General features: G+C 42.1%; 1 protein-coding gene across 1 annotated transcript in view; it reads right to left on the bottom strand.

Moving 5' to 3' along the window:
* LOC102380976 overlaps positions 1-23,256 on the bottom strand; it is a 240,135-nt gene that overhangs the window by 123,550 nt on the left and 93,329 nt on the right. The window contains 2 exon segments of the mRNA XM_025198932.1: positions 13,494-13,594; positions 19,655-19,873. Of these exon segments, the coding sequence (XP_025054717.1) occupies positions 13,494-13,594; positions 19,655-19,873 (320 nt within the window).

The raw sequence follows: 23,256 nt of genomic DNA, 5'->3' as shown, positions 1-23,256 counted from the left end.
CAGCTGCTGACTGGCCGCTGGGGGGGGACATGACCCCCCCTTCCCCCCCCCCCCATTAAGGAGGCACCAGTCACCCATGCTAGCCAGGTTAGACTAACCTGCAAAGACTGAATCATTTCAGGTTCAGGCTTTTTGGATGTCTGTCCCTAGCCTAATGGCTGCCAAAAGCAACATGTGCTCAGTAGTTGCTTACAAGTAGCCAACACTGAGCACATCTATAAAATACATGGCCCATAGTAGGCAAACATATTGATGGGAAAGCATCTAAATGAGGTTTATTTTCATATTTTGTTTCAAGGGCCAAATCAGCTCCAGATTCAATTGGTAATAATCAAATTCCAGAATTCAACTGGGCAGAGCTCAATCATGTAATCTGTGTTGCTCTACCACTGTGCAGTACTAATGAGCTACTGTGCAGTCAGTGTCACCTAAAAGCTGTTTGGTGATGCTACTGTGCAGTAACTCCGGTTACTGTGCAGTCACTTAGTACTTGTGTATACAAATACTAAATGACTGCGCAGTGCACAGTAACTCATCCAGATCCTCTCATGTAAATGCTGCCAGTTTGTACTATATATAAAGTAGATGTCAAAGTACTGCTTAAATATGTGTTTATGGAGTACCCGTGCTAAAGCATGTAGCCATTTCAAAAAAGGTAAAACGGATCAATTCTGGATGAACTAAGTCTATGGGTACCCATAGTAATTGTACTATATGCAAATTATGACAGGTATGTTTATTTCAAGGTCAATGGGCATACCTACATGTGCATTTTAATGCAACACAAACTCTGGCACTTATCACACTGGAGTTTATTGCTCCTAGGCATGGTATTTACATGTGTGCCTGGGATCACAGCACATTAAGCCAGGTCAGAGCAGCCCCGGCTATCAGGGGGCCTAGGGGCTCAGCCTGCCAGAACAGGGTTGCTCCAACCTGGCTCAACGTGCTGGCTAGGGCACAAGGATGCTCCAGTGTGAGGCTAGCCAGCAGGCAGCCCCCGCACCGAAGCACCCTCATGCCTCAGTTAGCCAGATAAGCATCTATACTTGTGCTGCTGCACAGTGGAAAGCTGTGGAGTTTATTAGTTTAATCCACGGTAATAGCCATGCATGTGTAGACATTTACTGTGGAGCTAATTAGTCTACTCCCCAGTAAATGCCTTGTGTAGACATACCCACTCTTTTCAAATTTCTTCCTCACTTCCATGTGCTCAGAGAGAGTAGGTTCTGTCGGTAAAGAGGGGGGTAAAGGGCTACAGAGGGAAGAAGTTGGGGTGGCAGATAGCAAGGGGAGTACCTAACCTCCAAGATTTATTCTCCCTGCTGTAACAGTGGAAGAATACACTGAAGGCAAACCTCAAAAATTAGATTCTACATCTGGAAAATTACAACAAAGTTATACATTTCCATATATAGAATCTGATTATTGAGGGAGTTAATTTATACTCCAGTAAATGTGGTATTATGATTTTGTTTCAGAAGCATTTTATACCCTTCTTAGACACATGATGAATTTCCATACAAAGTGATACGGTGTACAGCAAAGTGAATAACGTCTCAGAGGTCTTCTTCCCTAACTTATTTTTTTTCTTTTTCTTTTTTATTGGTTCAGAATGTTTATTTTTAATGCAGAAATCTTTTAGAAATCTGTCTTCAGACACACTGTCAGGGCAAAAAGAAAGGAAATATTAATAAAAATCACACCATTAGAAAAATCTGAAACATCATAAGTAGACTGTCTTATAATTAAGCAACTACAAATTGGGTCAGACTATGTATTATCAGTTAGAGGTATAGTTTTAACCACCATAAGGCTCCTATATTTTCCATTTATTGAATAAAATCTTTAAACAGTGGTTGGCATAATTCAGAAATAGTGAGAGATTAATCTACAACTAACCATTGCTTTGATACATTTTCCCTTTATTTCTGTATGAATTGTCTGTAGACAGACTGTGAAAACCTTGAACTTATAAATTATTCAAAATTATTCTCAAATATCTTCCTCAAATGTTTCCAAATTTGCAAATCATTCAAATTTTGACATTCCAAATAAATATATAGCTCACAACTTGCATGGTAACTAACATAATTTAAATAATTTATGTCACTAACTAGACAGCATGAACTTTTAATTGTATATTCACTTGTAACATTTGCAGTTTACAGTGAGTTTCATCTAAAGCTTAAATGGGCTCTATATCAAGGCAAGATAGTACAAAGTTCACTAATTCTATCTGCACCAACAGAGATCGGGAAAAACAAAACAAAACCCATCATTTCCAGAAACAGACAACATTGGGTGAATTTTCAAATTTTTCATTCAGGCATCCCATTCAGATTTCACTTACAGTGTCTATCTGAAAGAAAAAAATGGTTTTCAAGAGTATTCTGAGTCAAGAAATCATGAATGCTCAAATGGATATGGAAAGCAAACAGCCAAATAGTATTTCATGTTCAAATACATAGTTCTCACATCACTGATTCCACCTCCCTGCCAATGAATAAGTCAGAGTCAGAATAAATTACAGTCTTTTTAACCATAATGGGCTAGATACTCCATTGATCCAAATCAGTGCAGCCTCACTGGTCCCTATGTAGCTGTACTGATTTACACCAACTAAAGAATTAGGCCCCATTTAAAACTGTAATTCATTTTTTGCCTTTTTCATGCTTGCTGACCACCAAAGCCCCCTGCACCCCAAGAAATCAGTGGGAGGCCACAGTTATTATCCTCTGAAACTCCTTAAAGGGCTTTCCCCTGCCGTGGACAGGTTTCTACATATGGGGTACTGCAACCCCAAATATTACTTTTCTTGGCAATGGCAGAAATGTTACCATTCCACTTGAAGCTGATCATTTTACCTAGTCCTCCCTCACCTAATAAAGTTTCCACCCTCTTTCTCCATATGTAGCCAGCAGAGACATGTCTCCAGGATCTGGATGACAATGACATGAGTGCTGACTCATCCATCAGCCTCCAAAAGGGGGAACTTGTTTGCCGGCACCATTTGCCTCCTCTTCAGATAAGCACCACTTTTTAGGTAGGACTTATTCTTCTCACCCTCTCTTCCAAGCCTGACACATAGAGAAGACTTTGGAGGGGATTTTCCAAGCAGACAATATACACTTGGCATAATTTACATGAGCATGCCAAATTAAACACATTATGTTGACAAAGATCTCTTAATGCAAATTAACAATCTACTTTATGCAATCATGATGAAAGATTAATGTTTCATACATGCTTTAAAATAAGAGGTTGCTGGGAGTCTAGGAAATGAAAAACATAGAAGACTGGTCTGTCATAAATGACTTACAAAGTAAATATTTGTTTTCTCAAAGAATAGATTCAGGTCATAAAAGTAATTGCTTTCAATTTTTATTTTTTTTTGTTAGGGCAATAACCAAGGACAAAGACAGATGTGCAGGTCCCCACTCTAACTCATGGAGCTTCACATAAAGCACCACAAGTTAAAGCAATGTTCATCTGTTGAGTCCGGGGGATAAGGAGATCAAGCTCCACTTTGGAGCTGATCCAGCAGAGGAGGCTGCCTGCAGCCTTTCTCCCCTAGCCCTGCCCCCCACGTTTCCAGCTCCAGTGCCATCTGCAGGAAGGGAGCGGGGAGAAGGCAGAGGGATGGAGTTGCAGGCTAGGGCTTGCCTGACCTGAGCCAGAGGTGGGGGTGGGAGGGATCTGTGAGGTGTGGGAGCGGGGCTCCAATTCACTCACCCTGTCTCCAGCTCAGGTCAGGCAAACCCCAGCCCCAGTCATGCTGATAAAGTGATCCTAGGGAACAGAAGTTCCCTAAGGTGCTCCACTTCGGAGTGCCTTTATCTGATCCCTCAATAGATGAGGGTTAATTTGTCATGCAATCAGCTACTTTTAAAGTGCTCTGAAGCCATGCATGTATGTCACAGCATGGCTGTAGAGCACTTCCAGGGGGCTGATTGCAGGGGGATGATTGCACCCCAGATGTCTTCTCCTGGGTACCAGCACCAAGACAGCCTAAACTAACCCTCATATTTACCAGTTTTAATGTTATTTTTTAGGAAAAAAGATTTTAAAGAAACTTAAATTCAAGCTGTCATTCTCCTAGGATTTTAATAACTGTAGTAAGCATCTTCTAAGTGCCACCAGTAATGTACTCATAACATAACTGCATATATACCAAGACCACCTGCATTTGTAACAACATCTACCTCTTAAGATACTGCTGCTCCAGTAAAAACTGGTGTTGATGTACAGGACACTTCCACTGTGCTCACTTTCCTGTTCCTCAGGTTGCTACCTATTCTATATTGGTTTTGTCCAGTTACTCAACAATATTGTATCTGAACACTTTCACACAGAACAGATTGATGCGAGCAAAGTGGTAAAAAAATTAGCATGGCTGTCTTGCATTTCTGGATTATAGAAAGTTCTTCTTGAGATAAGGGTTTGAATGGATGCAAAGTATAAAAGTTTTAGGTATTAAGAACAGTCAGCCTGCCATAATTTCCTACAGGTGGTCAGACTCTGGATTTGCCATTTGCTATTAATCAGATTTCATAAAGAAAACCTATGGCACCTGTACATGTGAGGGTCGTCATGATGTACACATGACGAAAATGTCATTTATGTGGCTTACTGGCATCACACAACACATGCACAAGTTTTTGGGGGGGTGCTAAATGAGTTTGCATTGTTGCAAATTAAACTATATCCAGATGTAGTTTAGTTTGCAATGTTGCAAATTGCAATGATGCACCTGTCAGCTCACTCCCTGGCTATGGCAGAGGTGGGCAGACTCTGCAGAAAAAGGGGCTCTGCCTTCAGCAGGTGCCTGCTGAAGACAGAAGAGGCGAGGGGCCTGACCCTTTTTTTTTTTTTGGCAGAGCCTGCCCGCCTCTCCCCTGGCTGGAGGGGGCAAAATGCCAGCAGGCCAAGCAGCCTCTGAGTTGCAGGGTGCCCTGATCATTCCCTCCATGCTAGCCTGGGTGGGCTGCTAGCTGGCCCAATTCAACTGTTCCCTGAGCCCACCCAGTGGAAGCCCACCAGGTGTTGCTCCCCAGGAGGGCTTGGGGAACAGTTGAATTGGCCCAGGTGCTGCCTTCGAGCTGGGGCAGCACCTGGCCAGCCAGCAGCCCACCCCAGCAGCCCTGGGGGGTGCAGCCACCATGGAGGGAAGGACTGGGGGTCCTGCAGCTCATGGGCCACTTGGCCTGCCAGCAGCTTGCCCCCTGGCCATGGCCAGGCTCCAACTCTGACCAAAAACCAGAAAAATTTAAATGGTGGGTTTCAATTTAAAACCCAACATTTCAATTTAGAGAACATAGACTAAAACCCTGAGGACTAAACCCCCATCAGGTATACAAGCGCCCCTAATGACACAATTTGGTGATGTCCCATAACATGGGAAAATAATTCTTTCCAAGTATGCTAATAAAATGGTCAGATAGTGAGGACACTGAACCAGGACCAAGGAAATCTGGTTTTAAATTTTCATTTTCTTCCAGAGCCTTCTCATATCCTCCAGGTAAGTTCCAAAAGTTCTCAATGGCCAGCTAAATATAATAACCCCTTTTCTTGTCTTCATTTACGTTATAATCTTGCTTATTTTTGCCTTGTACTGTACACAGCAAACCAAGGCCCTGATCCAAGCTGTGCCTTCTAGGCATTGCTTTAATACAAGTAAGAAATAAGAAACATTAATAATAATTCACCAGGCCCACGTACAAATAAAAATTTGACAGAGCAAAATCTAAATACTTTCCCAAGTGCTAATTGAGGCTATTCAGGCTATTAAAAATAACCATTCAAAGATATTAGAAAGCTTGTCTAACATCTCTCCCAACTGTACAGTTGAACCAATAAAAGATATTACCAAACAAATCCTATTTCTCAGCTATTCTCAACTTCACTTAAAAATCAACATACCCAAGGAATGGAGGATTTGGTACCAAAATACAACAGCTTAGAACCTCCCAGTTGACACTCTGACACCTATAAAGACAGCTCAGAAGTTCATAGTGATAGTCATAGTGGACTCAGTTCCTTGCACTCCCAAAGCACGTGCAGCCTTAATTCAAGAAAATCATTTAACCAATGGCAATTTTGATTCCATGCAGTAAAAGGCAAGAGTATAACCAGTTCTTCACAGCATTAGCCCTATGTGTCTCTTGAAGAACAGACTTGTTTCATGACTACTTGTGCTAATAAAGGTTTATCCATGAATTAACTGCAATTAAGTCATCTTTCAACCCTTTGAAAATTAGTTACTTTACGTTTTTAATCATGACTACAGCTAATTTGCCAGGCTCCTTTAAGAGCAATTGTTAGGTTTGTGTGTTATAAATGAATAAAATTAAAACATAGTCATGAAAGACAGTTGTTATGGGCTCTGCTGACACAGCATTTTTCTTTTTAAATCAAAACAGGATAAGGGGCAATTTAAGTAACCTGACACTAGCTGTTACCTTTACAGACTACACTTTAAAAAAAAATAAAGCAAACACGCACACTACATTTTCACACAGCTTCTCAGGTGAAAAAAAAAAAAAAAAGACACAGGTGATCAGCAAGTCCTTCTGAAGAAACATCTGTTACTAAAAGAAGAAAAAAAGGGAGAGAGGGGACAACGTGGGGGAAGCAAGCAAGAGAGAGAGATGGATAAGGTGCCATTTTCTATGACTATAGTAAACACCTAATGCACTGTAAATAGAACAGGTCATGCGGTAAAACATGAAGAAGCTCTTTTTAATCATATGAATAGAAATTTAATATCTTTGCATTTGCTTGGCAAGGTGACTTGCCCAAGCAATCAGATCCACAAAGCTCTATATATTTGTTCTGCTTTTGTTGCTACTGAGTGAAGCTTCTAAGTCACAAGCATTAAGGCTGGTATTTATTAAGTAGTTTTGCACTTGAGTGCTCATTAAGAAAATGAGGGTATCTGAACGTGTACTAGGGGAGTGTAAGGAAATTTGACAGATCAAAGGGAAACAATCACATATATAGCATAAGAAGTGCACGCACAAGCAATGTTTAATAATTTTATTCTTTTCAGTTTCTGGTTCTAAGGCGTGATTCACCAATGTGTAATCCCCCTTATACTTTGGTATAATCACACTGTAGTCAGAAGTTATACTGACATAAAACTAGTCATGCAACAAGGAAGCAGAATCTCTGACTCCTGCCAGACGACATTGTAGAAAAACACTAGCAACAAGCCTACACTAATGTTCCTAGCCATGGCTGTCATTTGTGGCTCTACACCAAGGCTGCAATGAGAATAGCAGAACTTGAATGCACAGGAGATCAAAACTCGAACAAAACGATTTTTAAACAGTCAACTAGTGCAGGCATTTTTAAGTGACGTCTCCTTCTAAAAATATGCAAAACTTGCAAAGTAAGATCTTAAAAGATACCACATTTACTTGATTCTAAGATGAGGGTTTTTTTCCCCATTTACAATGGGGGAAAATGCCCCTTGTATTAGAATAGACGATGAGGGATTGAGTATGAGGATGGCCAGGGGTGGGGGTGGGCAAGGAGACAGGTGGCTGCTGTGGCTCAGACTCCAGCCCCTGCCTGCTCCCCTATCCCCACTGCATCTTCTTCCCTTCGTCTCCCTGCCATGCTCCTTTGCCTGCCCCGCTCCTTCCCATCCCTTACCTTTGCTCCATACCAGCAGGTTCCATCCACACTGTAGCTCAGGGTGCTGGGCACAGTCCCAGCCCAGAACTGCAGCAGTGGTGCATAGTGGTGCACATGATTGCTGTGGGGGCTGATCTGGGGCCATGCTCAGTACCCCAGGCTAGAACAGAAACAGAGCCTGCTGGTGTGGAACAAGGGTAAAGGAGGGAAGTGGGGAGCAGAGGCTGAGGGGAGGGGAAAGGGGGGAAGCAGAAGCTGGGGGGGAGAGGCAGCAAGGGGAACAGAGGTAGAGGGTGAAGGGGGGCCCCAAGGCTGAAGGGAGGTATAAATTAAAGATGACCCTCCAATAATCAGATTCTATATTACTATTGGGACAATCATCATTCAGGGTTGTTTCAAAATTTGAGTAAATACAGTAAATTACATCACAATTTGTAAAGTACATTACAATTTCCATGACTTCGTTTCTGATCTGTTGCCTTTTATTATGTTACATTCAAGAAAGGCTAGCTCTGCCAATGTCTCAGTCGCCTGAATGTGTTAAAAAACTAACATTTTTCAGTGAAAACAAAACTTGGTTGCTGTCCAGAACTTATTAGCAGTAAAAATGAGGTGCACTGAAAATGCCAGCAAGGCCAATAAGATATGACAGTAGACCAGCAGTTCACCAGAATTTTTGGCACTGCAGCATCTTTTTCTTGAAGTATTGCTTTTGGAGGTAGTCTTCCAGGAGTCATGCCAAATACACAGGGTACCTACTGCTCATTGCAAGAGACATGGTGATGACAAAATAGACGAATCAGACCATCAGGTCTTTATCTGGTATGTACTCTTCCTGAACTAGCTCAGCCCATGTCAAATTAGAAGCCATACTCTACACAGTAGCTTTGATGTCAGTTTTGCATAAGGCTGAGGAATCCTGCCTTCACAACGGCAAATATACAAAATATGTCCTTACCTGAAGACTGGGGACACTATAACGTAAGCATACGTACCAATCAATCCTCATATAAAATGTCTTTCTAAGGGGACACAGAGGCCAGACTAAGCCTTCTGAATTAAAGTATTGTCATATGTAATGTTTCAGGGAGCAAGTGAAATGGTCTCAGCTAATATTCTTAGCAACACTTATTCTAAATAAACAGGTTGCATATGATCCCCCTGTTGCACAGATATTCTGTCTCGGGACTATCAGAAGTTTAAACATTAAACAAAATTGAGAAAGAGCAAGAAATGCTGACTGCATACCCGGTGTTTAGAATGCTTGTCTGGGATAGGAGAGATGCATATTTCTGTTCTTGTTTTGAATTAGACAAATAGGAAAAGGCAACAGTATTTTTTTTTTTTTTACTAGACCTGTATGTCACTAATTTTATACAGAAAATCTTCCTTGCAACAAGTGATAGAGCCCACTACTCCGTCTAATCTCTTCCCAAAATTTACTTCAGCTCTGATCAAGTCTGCCAAAATTTAGAGGACTAATCAGGCTAACCTGATTAAGATAGAAGTTTCTGCAGCCAGTGACATGCAAGGGATTGATGTGACTAGCATCACATCCAACTGCCTTTTATTCCCCAGGCTGACTGACTAGATACCCATTTACACCTACATAAACCACAAGCAAAGCTTGACCTCAGACTTCGGGCACTGTAGTAAGATGCCTTAATTGCTCTGCTGTTCTGCCTCCTTGAAGTAGGATGCCTGTGGGATAAGATAGTTATCCTATGTGCTTCTTTCTTGTAATTTATATTAAAATATGTAAGCAGACTAAAAAAATCCCACCTGCATGCAGACGCTCATATTCTGACCCCTGTTCCTCTTGTCTTTGGCTGCTTCATTCTTTCCGAATGTTCGTCACACCCACTTGTTATTGCTTCTCTGAAAGCTCTTTGTAGCAACTACTACCTTTGCTCTGGTTTTGTACATCTCCTAACACAACAGAACTCCACTTCTTTTGGGGGCTTCTGGAGTCATGTCATGCAAATAATTATGTAATAAGCCATGAATAATTCTTCAATAAGAGCTCCTTAAGCTATGAACGCAGTATCTTTAAAATAAGCAATAAATGCCATTCACTAGATTATGCAGTGGAAGCCTGGACAATAAAAAAACCCACATTCAAACAGACAGTCTATAATGTTGAAGCAAAGTCTTTCTCCAGCTAATTAATTGTCAAGGTCTGCACAAAGGCAACATTCCACATAGACCAGACTGACACCAAGCTAGCTGAAAGGTGCTAAAGCAGGGGCGGGCAATTATTTCAGCTGGAGGGCCACTTAATGAGTTTTGGTGAGCTGTCGAGGGCCGCAAAGGTAGTCCCATCCCTTGACAGGTGCCCTGCCTCCTGGTCATCATCTTGGGACCGGAAGTCCCATTCCCTAACCCCTAACCTTTGCTGCCAAAAGTCCGTCCCCTCACCACAGAAGTACCTCCAAGGAGGTTTGCCATCTTGGAACAAGAAAAAAATTATATACTAAAAAATCAAACATCCATAATAACATATTTTAATTGGATTTTTAACAAATATTTTGTCCTGATTTGTGTGTCATGTATATAGTGGTGATTCCATAATAGCTCAAAATGAAGTCTTACTCATATATATTGCAGGGGGTGCGGAGGGGTGGGGTCTGTGGGTGTATGTAGATGTGTATGTATGTGGGGTATGGAGGAGGGTGTGGGGTATGTGTGTGGATGTGGGTAAGTGGGTGTGGGGATAAGTGGGTATGTGTATGGGTATGGGGTTTGTGGGGTGTGTGGAGGGGGAGGGTGACTGGGGTGGAGGATGGCTGTGTGTGTGCAGTGGGCAGTGTGTGGTGTTTGTGGGGTGTATAATTGTGTGTGGGGGAGGGTGTGGTTGTGGGGATGGTAGAGGAGTATGCATGGGAACTCCCCATGTCCACCCCTCTGTGCTGGTCAGCACCTTCCCCCACTGCACAAAAGCCTGGAACCAACACATCTTGCAGTGCCTCCCCACCACCGCCAACTGTGCGCAGCCCTAGCCCACCCTGCACCCGCTCTGGACTGACCCTGGCAGGAGTGTGCCAGCTGGAACCTGTGCCACAGCCCCAACCCCAGCTCGCCCCATGCCTGCTCCACACTGCCTGCCCATGGCACATCCTGCCACTCCATGGGTACACAGCAGAGCTGAGGTGGCTCCACGGCTGGACTGCCTTTCTAGGCAGAGCAGGTGGTGGTAGCTTCTTCCATCTGCCACTGCTGCTGGCCCCAGCCCCAGCTTCTTCCATCTGCCAACCATGCCACAGCCCCAACCTAGCCCACCCCACACATGCTCCAAACTCACCTGTTCACACTAAAAAGTGGCAGCAGCAGTGCCAGCCAGGCAGAAACTGATGTTCAGCATGGGGGGAAAGTGGCCCCTCCCCCTTGCCGCTGCCCAGCGCTTCCTGCTACAGCTGCCCAGAGCCCGCACCTGGACTGCCCTGCAGCTTCTCTCTGTCATGACCCAAAGGCATGATTTTGTGTGTGCTTCGGCACCACAATTATCCCCGCCAAGTTGCAGCTTCATGGCACGGGAGAGTTTCCTGTTGCAGAGGAAAGCCCCGGTGCAGGGACGAGTTTCCCGCCTTTCTGCAGCTTCTTTTGCAGAGTGCATTGCTCAAGTTGCAAGAGAAATGCACGGTGCAAAAGAGTTCCCGCCACCCCACATCCATCTCGTGGGGACTCTGGATACACGGCAGGGTAATACAGAACCTGTGTGAGATTCAGAGGAGCTTTGCGACCTGATCCATTGCCCACCTCTTCCCGTCTTCGAGCGCAAATTTTATAAGACGTATCTCCGATTTCGATTTTGGTGGCACGTTCACCCAGAGCATCCGGAGCTCTGTTCCGTGGAGCCTAGCAAACTCCACGTGATCGTCCGTGTTGTCTGTGTCTGTAACTGCAACTCAAGCAAGTTTTCCAGCCTACACCACTGCCATCTCGGTGTAAGTAAACAATCTTTAAAACTACCGCTAAGCGTTTGTGCCTAATTCCAGATCGTCGCCCTCCCTCTCCGATCCAGCATGCCCGGGCTGCTGGCCACAGCCCGCGTGCAGCACAGAAAAGGGCTCGGGTCACTCCCGGCCCGCACACTCTCCACTGCCACTGCTGCTCCATGGGGCAGCCCAGAAGTGGGGCTGATGGCAGCAGAGCCACAGGGCAGCCCAGGCACGGGCTCCAGACAGGTGCAGCAGGAAGCACTAGGCAGAGGTGAGGTGGAGGGGCCGCTTTTCCCCCATGCTGAGGATCAGTTTTTCCATGGCCAGTGCTGCTGCTGCTGTTTAACATGAGCAAGAGAGTCTGGAGCAGGTACAGGGCAGGCCAGGTTGGTGGGCATGGGTCCCCACTAGTACTGTAGGGTTGTGGGCAGTGGCAGATGGAAGAAGCTGCCACTGCTTGGTATGCCTAGAAAGGCAGTCCAGCTGTGGAGCTGCCCCAGCCCCATTGCTTGCCCAGGGGGCGGCAGGATGCATCACTGCTGGACAGCACTTGGGCCAAGTGGGACTGAGGCCAACCAGGGGCCAGATAAAGCCTTTCCGTGGGCCACACCTGGCCCACGGGTCATCTTTTGTCCACCCTTGTGCTAAACTGACAGCTCCAGAGACTGAAGTTTTCTGTTCAACAGATCAGGTACCACACAGGCAGCTGCAGTGCAAGCTTTGCTACATTGCCTGAAATACCTCAACATTAATTGGATGGGTCATGTTTATGTCCTTGGCTCCACTGCTGAGACTGCCCATAGCTTTCTAGTTAATACTGTGAATATTGTGAAGCAGCTCTTATTGCTGGAAACAAGGACATCAAGCAGCCTCAGGTGCATTAACAAAAGCGGTAGACCACTGGCAGCCTTGGAGAGAATCCAACCAACGCTCTAAAAACTATGATTTCAAATGCAATGTTTAAAATTACATTTTAATGGATGTTTTTTATAGTTAACATATCAGATATCATTATATGCCTGCATTGTTCCTAGTCTCACTTTTGAAATGCTTTGAAATAGACACAGGAAACTGAATGGTGTCCTCCATCTCTCTTAGCTACCTGTATACATTTTAGTGTGTATGAAAGTATTATTGTCCTCCATTATAAAGATGGAAACTGAGGCACAGAGAAGTTAAGGGACTTACACAAAATGATACAAGGAGTCTGTAGCAAGGCAGCAACTAGACCTCAGGTGTCCCATAATTTAGCCCAGAGCCCTAACCACTAGGTTATTAGACCTACAATATCTCACACCCTACCAGCTTCATATCCTCCGCCCATCAAGGCTAACAAGCTGCATTTGTAGACAGACTGTTTTCCTCACTCATACGATCTTTCATTTGATGTTCAGGAATAAGAGTTCCATTGCCTCTATGAATGAATAGTTCCCACAGTTTTCTTTATATGCCGACTCATGGGGGTTTTTAGTTTTTTTTCTTTTGTGTTCTTCATTTGTGTGTTGGGTATATAATACATGTCCTGTCAATTATATAACGTGTATATGAACACATGGAATCAAGCTCAGATGACTATTGTATTTGTTTTCTTTTTTCCCCCGACTTTGCTTGCTTGCATCCCTGGTGACTCTGAGTGAGACATAGCTGCACAAAGGTTTGAGAAATGAATATATGATATTGCTATTCCTATATTGATAGAGAGAGTCCAGGTGTTTTAAAGCATTTATGAAACTGCCCGATTTACTCTCATACAGAAACCTATTGACAATAAGTTTAAGCTTTGCATCGAGGCTGTAAAAGATTTGATTATATTAACAATGCTAAGTGTCATGAATGTCATAAATCTTAAGAGAAAGGATGCATATGTCACATATAATGCATGAAAAAGTTGTTCTTTTATCATGGATAACTTACCATTGTGTAGATACTCTGCTGATCAGCTATTCCATTATTTGAATAAGTATCTGATGTCTTGTTTTCTTTCAAGAAGGCAGGTGCAGGATGAAGCAGGAAGCCTGCCAAGAAAGATGATAAATTGCTATTCGGTGCTAGGGACAGTGGTTAACATTAATGCAGTACAGCCAGGAATTAAAGCAGCTAGTATAGTAAGAACAAGGAAGAAAATAACTTCTGATCCCAAATATAGGAGTTTGACTTCCTTTTTTTAAAAAATTAGCATCATATTTACTACATATAAAAATTCTTAAAGTTGTTTGGCTACAGACAAAATCCACTAACTGCAAAGAACAAATAACTGATATGCAATAATTCGAGCAACTACCATTCCAATATGAATGTAACATTATACACTGAAGAAAACTATATTCCAACAAAATTAGACAGGAAAAAATGGAGGGAAAAATGAAGCTCCTACTCACATTGGCAAGTAGTTATTTGCTTAAGTCATATGACTAATCTGATTAGTACTGTGATTCTCACCTGGGGTGCTGCAGCACCCTGGGGTGCCTTGAGATGCCACACAGCACTGTTAGGTGTGCAAACATGATTCACAAGATAAACCCAGAGATTTCAAATAGGATTCCATAGCTTTAAAAACATCTGGCTGTGGGCTTCCTTAGTTCTTTGCAAAAGAACTACTCTATTATTTTTTCTATAGTCAAAAAGCAAGTGAAAACTAAGAGCTGGCATTTTCCAATGGGTACCTTCAGTCTAGCGACAGGTTCTCTGAGTCTAAAAAGACTGAGAACCTTTAGATTAATAGTTCACAACCTAGCCAAAAAAAGATACAAGTTTCCCAATGTGGTATACTAGACTTTGCCATATTAAATCTGGGTTTTCTTAATCTAAAAAAGTACCCCCAGTGATTTTCAGTACAACAAAAATTGTAAGCTTTCACAGCACATCCAGCATGTTGCTCCAAGTCTTAAACTGAGCATTATAAGAACCACAAACTAATTAAAAAGAGCTTTTAAGCTGATGAGCTGATAACCTTTCAGATCCTCAAAGTTGCAGGACTCGCATTACCTTTTGAAAGATATGCAGTATGGTATCAGCTTTATAAAGGTTAATAACTCATTAAACAAATTAAAATAAAAATCAAGAAACCTTATTATCAAGACGATAATTCTAAACAAAACCTAAGGCAATATACCTGGCAAACTTAAATCAGATCAACGTCAAATCAACAATCAGCAAGTCAGTTTCAGCACTGAATTAGAATTAAATAATCAAATTAGTTAAATTACCATAGAAATATGAAAAATAATCAACCCTTATAAATTCTAAGGACTATTTGAAGAAGTTGGCCCTTTATTATTTTTTATCATTCCAAAACACAGAGAGATTTTACCTAAGCCAATCAACTCTATAACTAAGATCTGGTTAAATGTTTTAAGACAAAAGCCAAATTATAATCTAATGTCTGACCACAACAACAGAGCAAATGACAAAAAGGTCTCAGAATTTTACTTTTAGGTGGCAACCACTTTCCACCCTCCCAACAGAGCTGTAACACAGGCTTTACTAGAACACTCAAACAGCATATTCATACCTCATCGGACACCGCTATGGAGCAATGCTATGAAAATGCTCCACCCACTCACCTCTGCTCCACAAGCGCTGAATGTCAAACAATTGTCACACAGCTGCTGCTTTTTGCTGTGTAACCAGGGCATGCCTAGTGCTGAGCTCAGTCATGGACATATTCATGACAGCAGCGATGTGATTTTCTTGGGCCTGTGGTGCATGTGGAGCAGGAGTGAATGGACAAGGCATGTTTTCACAGTGGGTTCTCCAGCACCACCCAATGCAACGTAGATATGCCCTTAATAAGCAGGGATTTAATAGCTTTATTGACTAGAAATTATGGATAACAGTTTCCAACCTCTCTTGGACTATTAAAGCACACTTTATTATGGGAGGCAATGTTTAGGGCTCCTTAAACCTGGGGAACTTTTTTTGTGCCTCCCTCAAATGGATTTGAAGGATTCTCATATACAAACACAACCACATGGCACAGTCCTTAGAGCCCTCTGAATGTGCAGAGAACAGGGGACAGGTCTATTCCACCTATTAGGTGCATACATGGACACAGGCATCTACCCATAATTCTATTCTACCGCACACAAGTATCTGAAAAACAGTTATTGGAAAAAGTGGGTGTGCCCTCCTTACTGCTTTTTTGTGATTCAGTCTTAAAGTAAGGTGTCAGTGGATGCATCTACGTGAGACATTTACTACAGAGCTGCTTACTTAGTTCCACAGTAAAGTCTTGGCGTCTACACATGCAGTCCTATTAAGCCACAGTAAACTAATTAACTCTGCCATAGGTTAGGACTTGTAAATAAAAGGACTATCCTATGGTGGAGTTCTTTACTGTGCAACAAGGCATGTGTAAACACTGACAAGCCTGGCTGGGGTGCAAGGGTGCTTCAGTGTCAGGGCTGCCTGCCAGTTAGTCCCGCACTTCTCCGTAGTGAGCCTTTTTTAGGTGCATCAAAAGCTGGTATAATTTGCTGTTCTGAAAGGCAAGTCTTTCTGGTAGTTTCTTGGCCTTGCTCTTGGCTTTTATGGTTTGCAATCTTTGCTTATTCAGCCTTATATCACCTCTCCCCAGCATCTTCAGACAAATCAGGTGTGAGGCCTGCGTTACAGCCACCATTATGTAGCATTAATTCTGGGAAAAGTCCTGTTCAAATCAGCAATTCTAAAAATATTCAGTGTTTGGCATACTACGGAGACTGTAAGCCTGTGATCACCCCAAATAACCAAAATCCAGATGCATGAAACAACTGCTGAGAAGCCTAGCACAGCCTTATATACATAAGAAATGACACTATGTCATCAATTTACAGAAAGTTGGACACAATATAAGAAATCTTATAAAAAACAGTTGATTGCTAGGAGTCTTTTTCCAGCAACCACTCTCTCACAACATTCATCCATCAACAAAATTAGAAATAAATTGAACAACTTATGATCAATGCCATCATTCTTCTTCCAAAAAGGCAATTTACAGTAATCTTTCTATTCTGGAATTGGGCCATAAGTCAAACAGCTTATCTCCTGGAATCCTCTCAATAGAGAAGAGCTACTTTAAACCTATCAAGATGAAACCCATTTAAGAAAAAAAAATCAAAGTTTATATAGTGACTGTATTCCCACATATGCAATTTCTCTCACAGTCTGTCAAGAGTAATGCAAGCCTTTTAGAATTAAGACTGCAAGAGTGTATCCTTCTTAATCTTCTCTACAGTTACTTTAGACCTACTTGCTGTGCCATGGAGACAGGAAGTTTAGGGGTTAAAATTCAGCCAAGATTGAATTGTTGATTTTCTCTGTTCTTTCTGCCTCTGCCAATTCAAACCTTTAAAAATTATTTAGCATGCATAGGTAACTTCCCAACTTTATTAACAGTGTGCTATGTTTGTGGCCACGTCCCAATTTATCTTAACTATAACAAATTTTTGTTTTAGCACTGGTGACTGTCAGAATTATTTGGCTTTATCACATGCAGTGGATGGCTGGACACCAAAGCTGACAAAAGCCTCAAAATATATTTCATACCAGTGTAACACTCTAAAGCAGTTACCCTTAGGGACAGAATAAAGCTAGAAAGAAATTTAAGACAAGACATGCCTCCGTGTTAGAACTTTAAGTTACTATAATGATACAGAGCATGTATGATGGGTACTGAACATAATATGAAGAAGCTAATTTTAATGTAGATACAAATTGTAGTTAATGCCCCAGTTCTCCTTTCACTAACACTCATACAAATCCATAATATCAAAAGGATAAGTATAACTGAGGAATCTGCCCTTAAATATGGAGACATATAACTGAGAATTTTATGGGCAGATTCCTCAGTTATATGCAGTATCTACATGCAGTATTTCAACAGTTTAGGGTTATTGTAAATAATCTATTATAGATCGATGGATCAGGTGTTTCATTAATATTATGACTGTCCTTCTATCAATAAAATCATTACTGGCCTGATCCTACAAAGTCTTACTACCAAGCATGGTTGCTACATGTGGTAATAAGAAAGTGTTTGTAGAACCAGGTCTTTAATGGCTTTCTTAAAAGAAGATTAGATTAAAATAACTGATAGAAAGGCAGCCATAAGGAACACATGGTAAGGAACACACACATGGTAAGGAACACACATTTTCCATTCTACCTATAATAGGAGATAAGGGTTATAGGCATAAGCATGCCAGATAGGCATCACACTCAGTAAAAAGGCACTTGACTTGCCATATCTTTCTAACTTGCCATTTTTCATCCCTCTCTTTTAGACATCTTTAGACTAGACATACATGTCACCAAATGAAGCAAATCAGCAGTGCCAGGATATGTCCTGGCAAAGCAGTTCTGCTTCACTGGGCAAAACAATCATCACCCATTGGCCTGCCCATTGATCTTGTGGGCCAATGGGCAATGTGTACTTCGCTTCCACCCCAATAATCTCCAGGAAACCTGGAGATTGCCAGGGGTAATCTCTGCAACCAAAGAACCCCAACTTTCCCCACTTCCAGAGACATGCCCTGCAGATTCCAGGGGCAAATCTCTAGAAGTAGGGAAAACTGGGACACTCCAGTGTGGTACACAGTCCCAGGGTTGTGGCCACTAATGAGCTGATAAAAATAGTCATGGTGGCACAAAGGTGATGAAAAGCAATGTCTGTTTCTACCCTTAAACCTTCAGTTTAGGTTCCTTAGGGCCCATAGCTTGCTCTGCCTCACTACAAATGAACAGGCCCTCTACAAAAGTGACAGCACAAGCAGGGAAGTGCAAGGGGAAGACATACACCTTCTCAGCACAGCAGTCTCTGATCAACACACTGTACAGATGAGCTGCCCACCCCCAAACATGGCCCTTACCATTTGTTAATCCATAAGAGTACTATACCTCTCACTTCATTACTATTAAATAGCCTCTGGCAAGGGACTTTGCCTTAGGGCGCATCTATATGTACACTTTAATGCACATTAGCCTATTTTAATGTGCATTAAGAGGTCACTTTAAAAATAATACCATTTAGTTAATGCATATTAAAATAGGCTAATGCTCATTAACCATCACATGTACAGTGAGGCTGCTCTTAGGCACTGTAATTACAGCGTGTTGGAGCAGACTCAAATAATTGAGTCTGCTGGAACATGGTAATTACCCCTTTCCAGAAGACTCCATCATCACGTGTATCAGCATCCTTGCACTGAAAAATGCTGGCAGGGGGACTTTATCATTCGATGAGCTTTAGTTAAAGCGCCCCTGCCACCATTTTTCAGCACGGGGTCGCTGATACATAAGACAGTCTTGGAGCTGCTCTAATTAAAGTGTCCCCCATCCCCCCCTTCCCAGAGCATGTGTATAAATGCCCCATACTCTTTAGTTAATGCACATTAAGACAGGCTAATGTGCATTTTCCAAGTACCTCACAATGGAGGGCATGTATATACATGATCTAGGAGTGGAGCAGGGGAGAGCACTTTAATTAGTGTGGCTCCAAGAGCTGCTTTAATTAAAGTGCCCAGAGCATCAATGTATCTGCATCCCCATGCTAAAAAATGGCAGTGAGCTCATTCAATGAGCTTCAGTTAAAGCACCCCTGCTTTCATTTTTCAGCACAGGGATGCTGATACACATAATGCTGAAGTCTGCTGAACTGTGGTAATTACCACGCTCCAACATGCTCTCTGTGACTACTCTGCTTAAATACCATAATAGTCACAGGAATCTAAGAATTTTAATCACAATGTTATTTATTGGTGTATTATTTTGCACTTAGGTTATCCTTGATAAGCTTATTTATTTTTACTTAAATCTCCTATATAGATTTTGGTGCCAGAGTGCCAGTTTTTGGTATAATTCCTTCCCTGAAAGTGCTACATCTGCACTGCCTTATCCAGGGGTTCTCTTTACACTAGAGAAACCCACAGGGAGATTCTTAAACCAGCTTCCTAGCTATTTCACATTTCAACAGAATTGGGTGGTGGGTGTCTTGGAGAAAAATACAAATTATTGTCCAAATCATGGCATGGTTTAAACTAATAACTTGCTGTATCTAATGTTATTACATGAATACCTGAATTTAAATATTATCTTACCATTGGCATCTAGGGCAGTACATCCAATAATATTTTTTATCTTAAGTCCTGAAATGTCTTCTGTGGCATTGCCCCATTCCTCCATATTATTCTGATTACCAGTGTCTTGATCTGCCTTTTCCCAGTTCTGGTGATCCAACAAGGAAAGTCTGACTTCAGTAAGAGATTCATCTTCACTTATACATCCAATGCTCAAAGACACTGCTCTTTGGGAAGCTTCTGTTCCAACACAAGAGATATGATTCCAGTAAGTTACACTGACTGGGTCTGAAAAGAGGTATGTGATACACTGGGATAAGGTAAATTCACTTGCAAATAGCAGCCTTACTGGGAAGAAGAAAACTTTGGTTAATAGTTAATACAATCAGAAAAGAATCACTTCCATTCTAGATTCCTAAAATTGAAAGACAAGAAAATTAAATACTGAAAGCACGAATCTCCATTGCCTTTGCAGCCCATCTGTTCAATTACAACCTGTACAAAGAGTGCAACTACACGTCTCTGTACGGTGATGTTGCTACAATTCCATGATTTAGTACTTCCTTTTGGAAGTACTAAGCATGGTGCAGTAACTGACCATACAGTGCCGTGCATGCAGCACGCAGTTAGATTTTGCTGCTATGTCAGTCATAGCGTGCCATATAACACATCACTACGGTGACAAGGTTATGCGTAGATGTGTCCAAAGTGCATTAAAAAAGTCAATATTCTCTACTTAATCACTTTGCACTCACTAGTAGCATTTTATCACTTTGCACAGGCTTCTTACAAGCCTAAGTGATGAGTCAAACTATGGTAGGAAAGAATCACGTACCAAAAACAATTTTATTCAGATTCTATTTTACAGTTTGGGTACATACAGGCATTACATTTATGTCACTCTAACAAGGGTTAGGTCAATCTAAATGTCCAATCGTACACATGTGCAGAGGTCTTAAATTGCTCAAAAAATTAGATGATCAATCTAAGTTAGCTCACCTGAGAAGGTGCACTAACTTAGATTGAAACCCAATTGAAAAAAGGGTTAATCTGATCTCACAAATGCTTATACACCTTCACAGTGCAGACCTGGAGCTGGGAAAGCCCAGCCAATCATCCTAGCCTCCAGACTGTATTATTCCCACCCCCCTGACCCTGATTGGGAGATCTGATCCCAACTGAAGAGGAGGCTCCATTCTATTCTAGGCAGCAAAACCGTGACATAAGATCAAGCACCATATGCTATTGCTTATTTCTATCCCTAGATAGCATGCTATTTGAATAGACTTTGTGTGCTTATTTATTTTGTTATCCTATGAGTGACATATCCAGAAAACAAGAGAATACAGTAAACTGGAAACAGGTCATCAGAACTTTGAATTTCTACTGAATTGGAAAAACAATTTCCTCTTGAGTAGGGATTCCAAAATTTCACATTGGCTTTATCAAAATATTTCCCATCAGTGAGGTTGAAACTTTTTATTTCAGCACTATTTTTATGCTAATGTTGTACAATATTATAACAAACTAAAATATAAGGCAAAAGCCAAACAGATAAAGTCACAGTGACATATTCTGGCATTGTCAAAATGAATTATTTGGTAATTTTTCATTGAAAATGTTGAAGTCAATATGGATTTGTGGAACATTTTAGTCAAGTCAGAATTTTCTGAAAGAAGAAATCTGCTGGAAAATCTTTGACTAGCTCCAGTAATCAGTGAAATTGACCTCAGGGCAGGGGTGAATTCACTTAATCCTCACATTAAGGATTTAAGTAGGATTTAAAGTGGTGTTAGGGACTTTGCTTGCTACCTTTGTACTGGAGTCAATTTTTGCCCAACAAGAATACAACAGTATCTATGACACTCTAATGATGGAAAGCCTAGAAACACTTGAAAAAAACAGGCAGGAGAGATCAGAGGTAATTTACTTCTCAAAACACTATATAAAATCCACCAGTGAACAAGAAATATAGCCAAGCACATCTTAAATAGATAAGGGGAAAATGGTAATTTTTTGGCAAATGCATTTCCCATATAACAAGAATATTAAAAAAACACATTCAAAAGATTATACATTTCAAAGACATCAAATAAACCATTCAGAGGCTGCATTATACGAGATTACTCTCACCTAAAGAAAGTGATTAACTCAAATGAATGAATGAATGTAAAGGCTAGGGAAAAATTTACTAACTGGCTATCTTACCATAACTCTGGGATGCTGAAGGAGGACAGATTAACAGTAGTCTTAAATTTAATCATGTGTGTAGGCTCATTGCTGAACTGAAGCCATAAATAGGAATCATAAGCTATTTGTATTTTGATGGCTATAATGTATGAGATGAAAAATCATTTGTCCATCACCCTTATATTTGGTTATATAGCATTGTATTTGTTTGCAATATGCTTTGTTATATACAGTTTATAGATTCATGCTTTCATATTTTGATGCCCTTTTAAAGGATTTCACTTAAGATTATTCATTCCACAGTATAGTAACACTGTGGCAGGGCACACTTGGTGCTTGCTTGTGGCAGCACTCATGGTGCCTGCCACTTTAAGGGCTGGAGCAGGTAGGTGGCAGGTGTGGGTCAATTCTGATGAGGCAGTCATTTTAGGTCCAAGCGCACAGGTCTCTGGCAGCAGTTTGCTGCCTGCCGCTGAAGGAACACCACCTGGCCGAGCTGCTATTCATGTAACACCCTGGAGTTAAGGTCAGGAGCTACTAGGGATGGCAGGAGGCAACTGGTCCTGGGTATGACTTGAAACTGCACCCTGCTGGGGAAGGATGGCCTGGTGGGGCTTCTCATGGCAAGGAAGCTCCCCAGAAATGCCAGGCCAGTTGCCTCCCCAGTGAAAGGCAGGTAGGGACACATTAAAACTTCAGTCATCACACCCTGGTGTGTTACCCAGAGTCAGGGCCAGGCACATCTCTGGACACCTGAGCCCATGGGGTGCAAGAGCCCAGTAATGGAGTCGGGGCCAGGCACATTTTTGCAACACCTGAGCCCATGGGCTAGCAGACCCCAATAGAAAGTGAGGGCCAGGCACATCTCCATGACACCTGAGCCCCATGGGGTGCAAGACCCTGGTAGAGAAGTGAGGGCTAAGCACATCTCTGGACACCTGAGCCCAAAGCGGGTAAAGACCCCAGCTGTCCCAGTGAGGGGGGGAGGGGGGGGGCATAGTGATTGAAGTATAGAGTGGTCTGCATAGAGTAGGGTACACAAGGATGACCCGAAGCGCTGGGCATGTTTCGTGTAGAGTAGGGCCTGACTATGAGGGCCTGAAGGGCTCTACTGGATTGTGCTGAGTAGGGGATGTGCGAGTGACCTGAAGGGCAGCACATGGGCCAACCCCCATTAGAAAAAGATTTGGGTAAAGCCCAGGTAAGTCTATGGATGCCTGAGGTTGTTGTTGGGCTGCAGGCCATGTTTATAATATTGATAAGCTTGTCAGTGAGAGCACAATGACTTTCTGCTCCAGTGGGGGATGAGAGTCCCAGTGAGACTCTGGAGCACCAGTCGTGGTGTGATGCGCTACAATAATTTCATAGATTCATAGATGTTAGGGTCGGAAGGGACCTCAATAGATCATCGAGTCCGACCCCCTGCATAAGCA

Source organism: Alligator sinensis, unplaced genomic scaffold (genome assembly GCF_000455745.1).
Source record: "Alligator sinensis unplaced genomic scaffold, ASM45574v1 scaffold74_2, whole genome shotgun sequence".
Lineage (NCBI taxonomy): Eukaryota > Metazoa > Chordata > Crocodylia > Alligatoridae > Alligator > Alligator sinensis.
The sequence above is the reverse complement of the archived record's forward strand: the minus strand, read 5'-3'. Positions and strand labels throughout refer to the sequence as shown.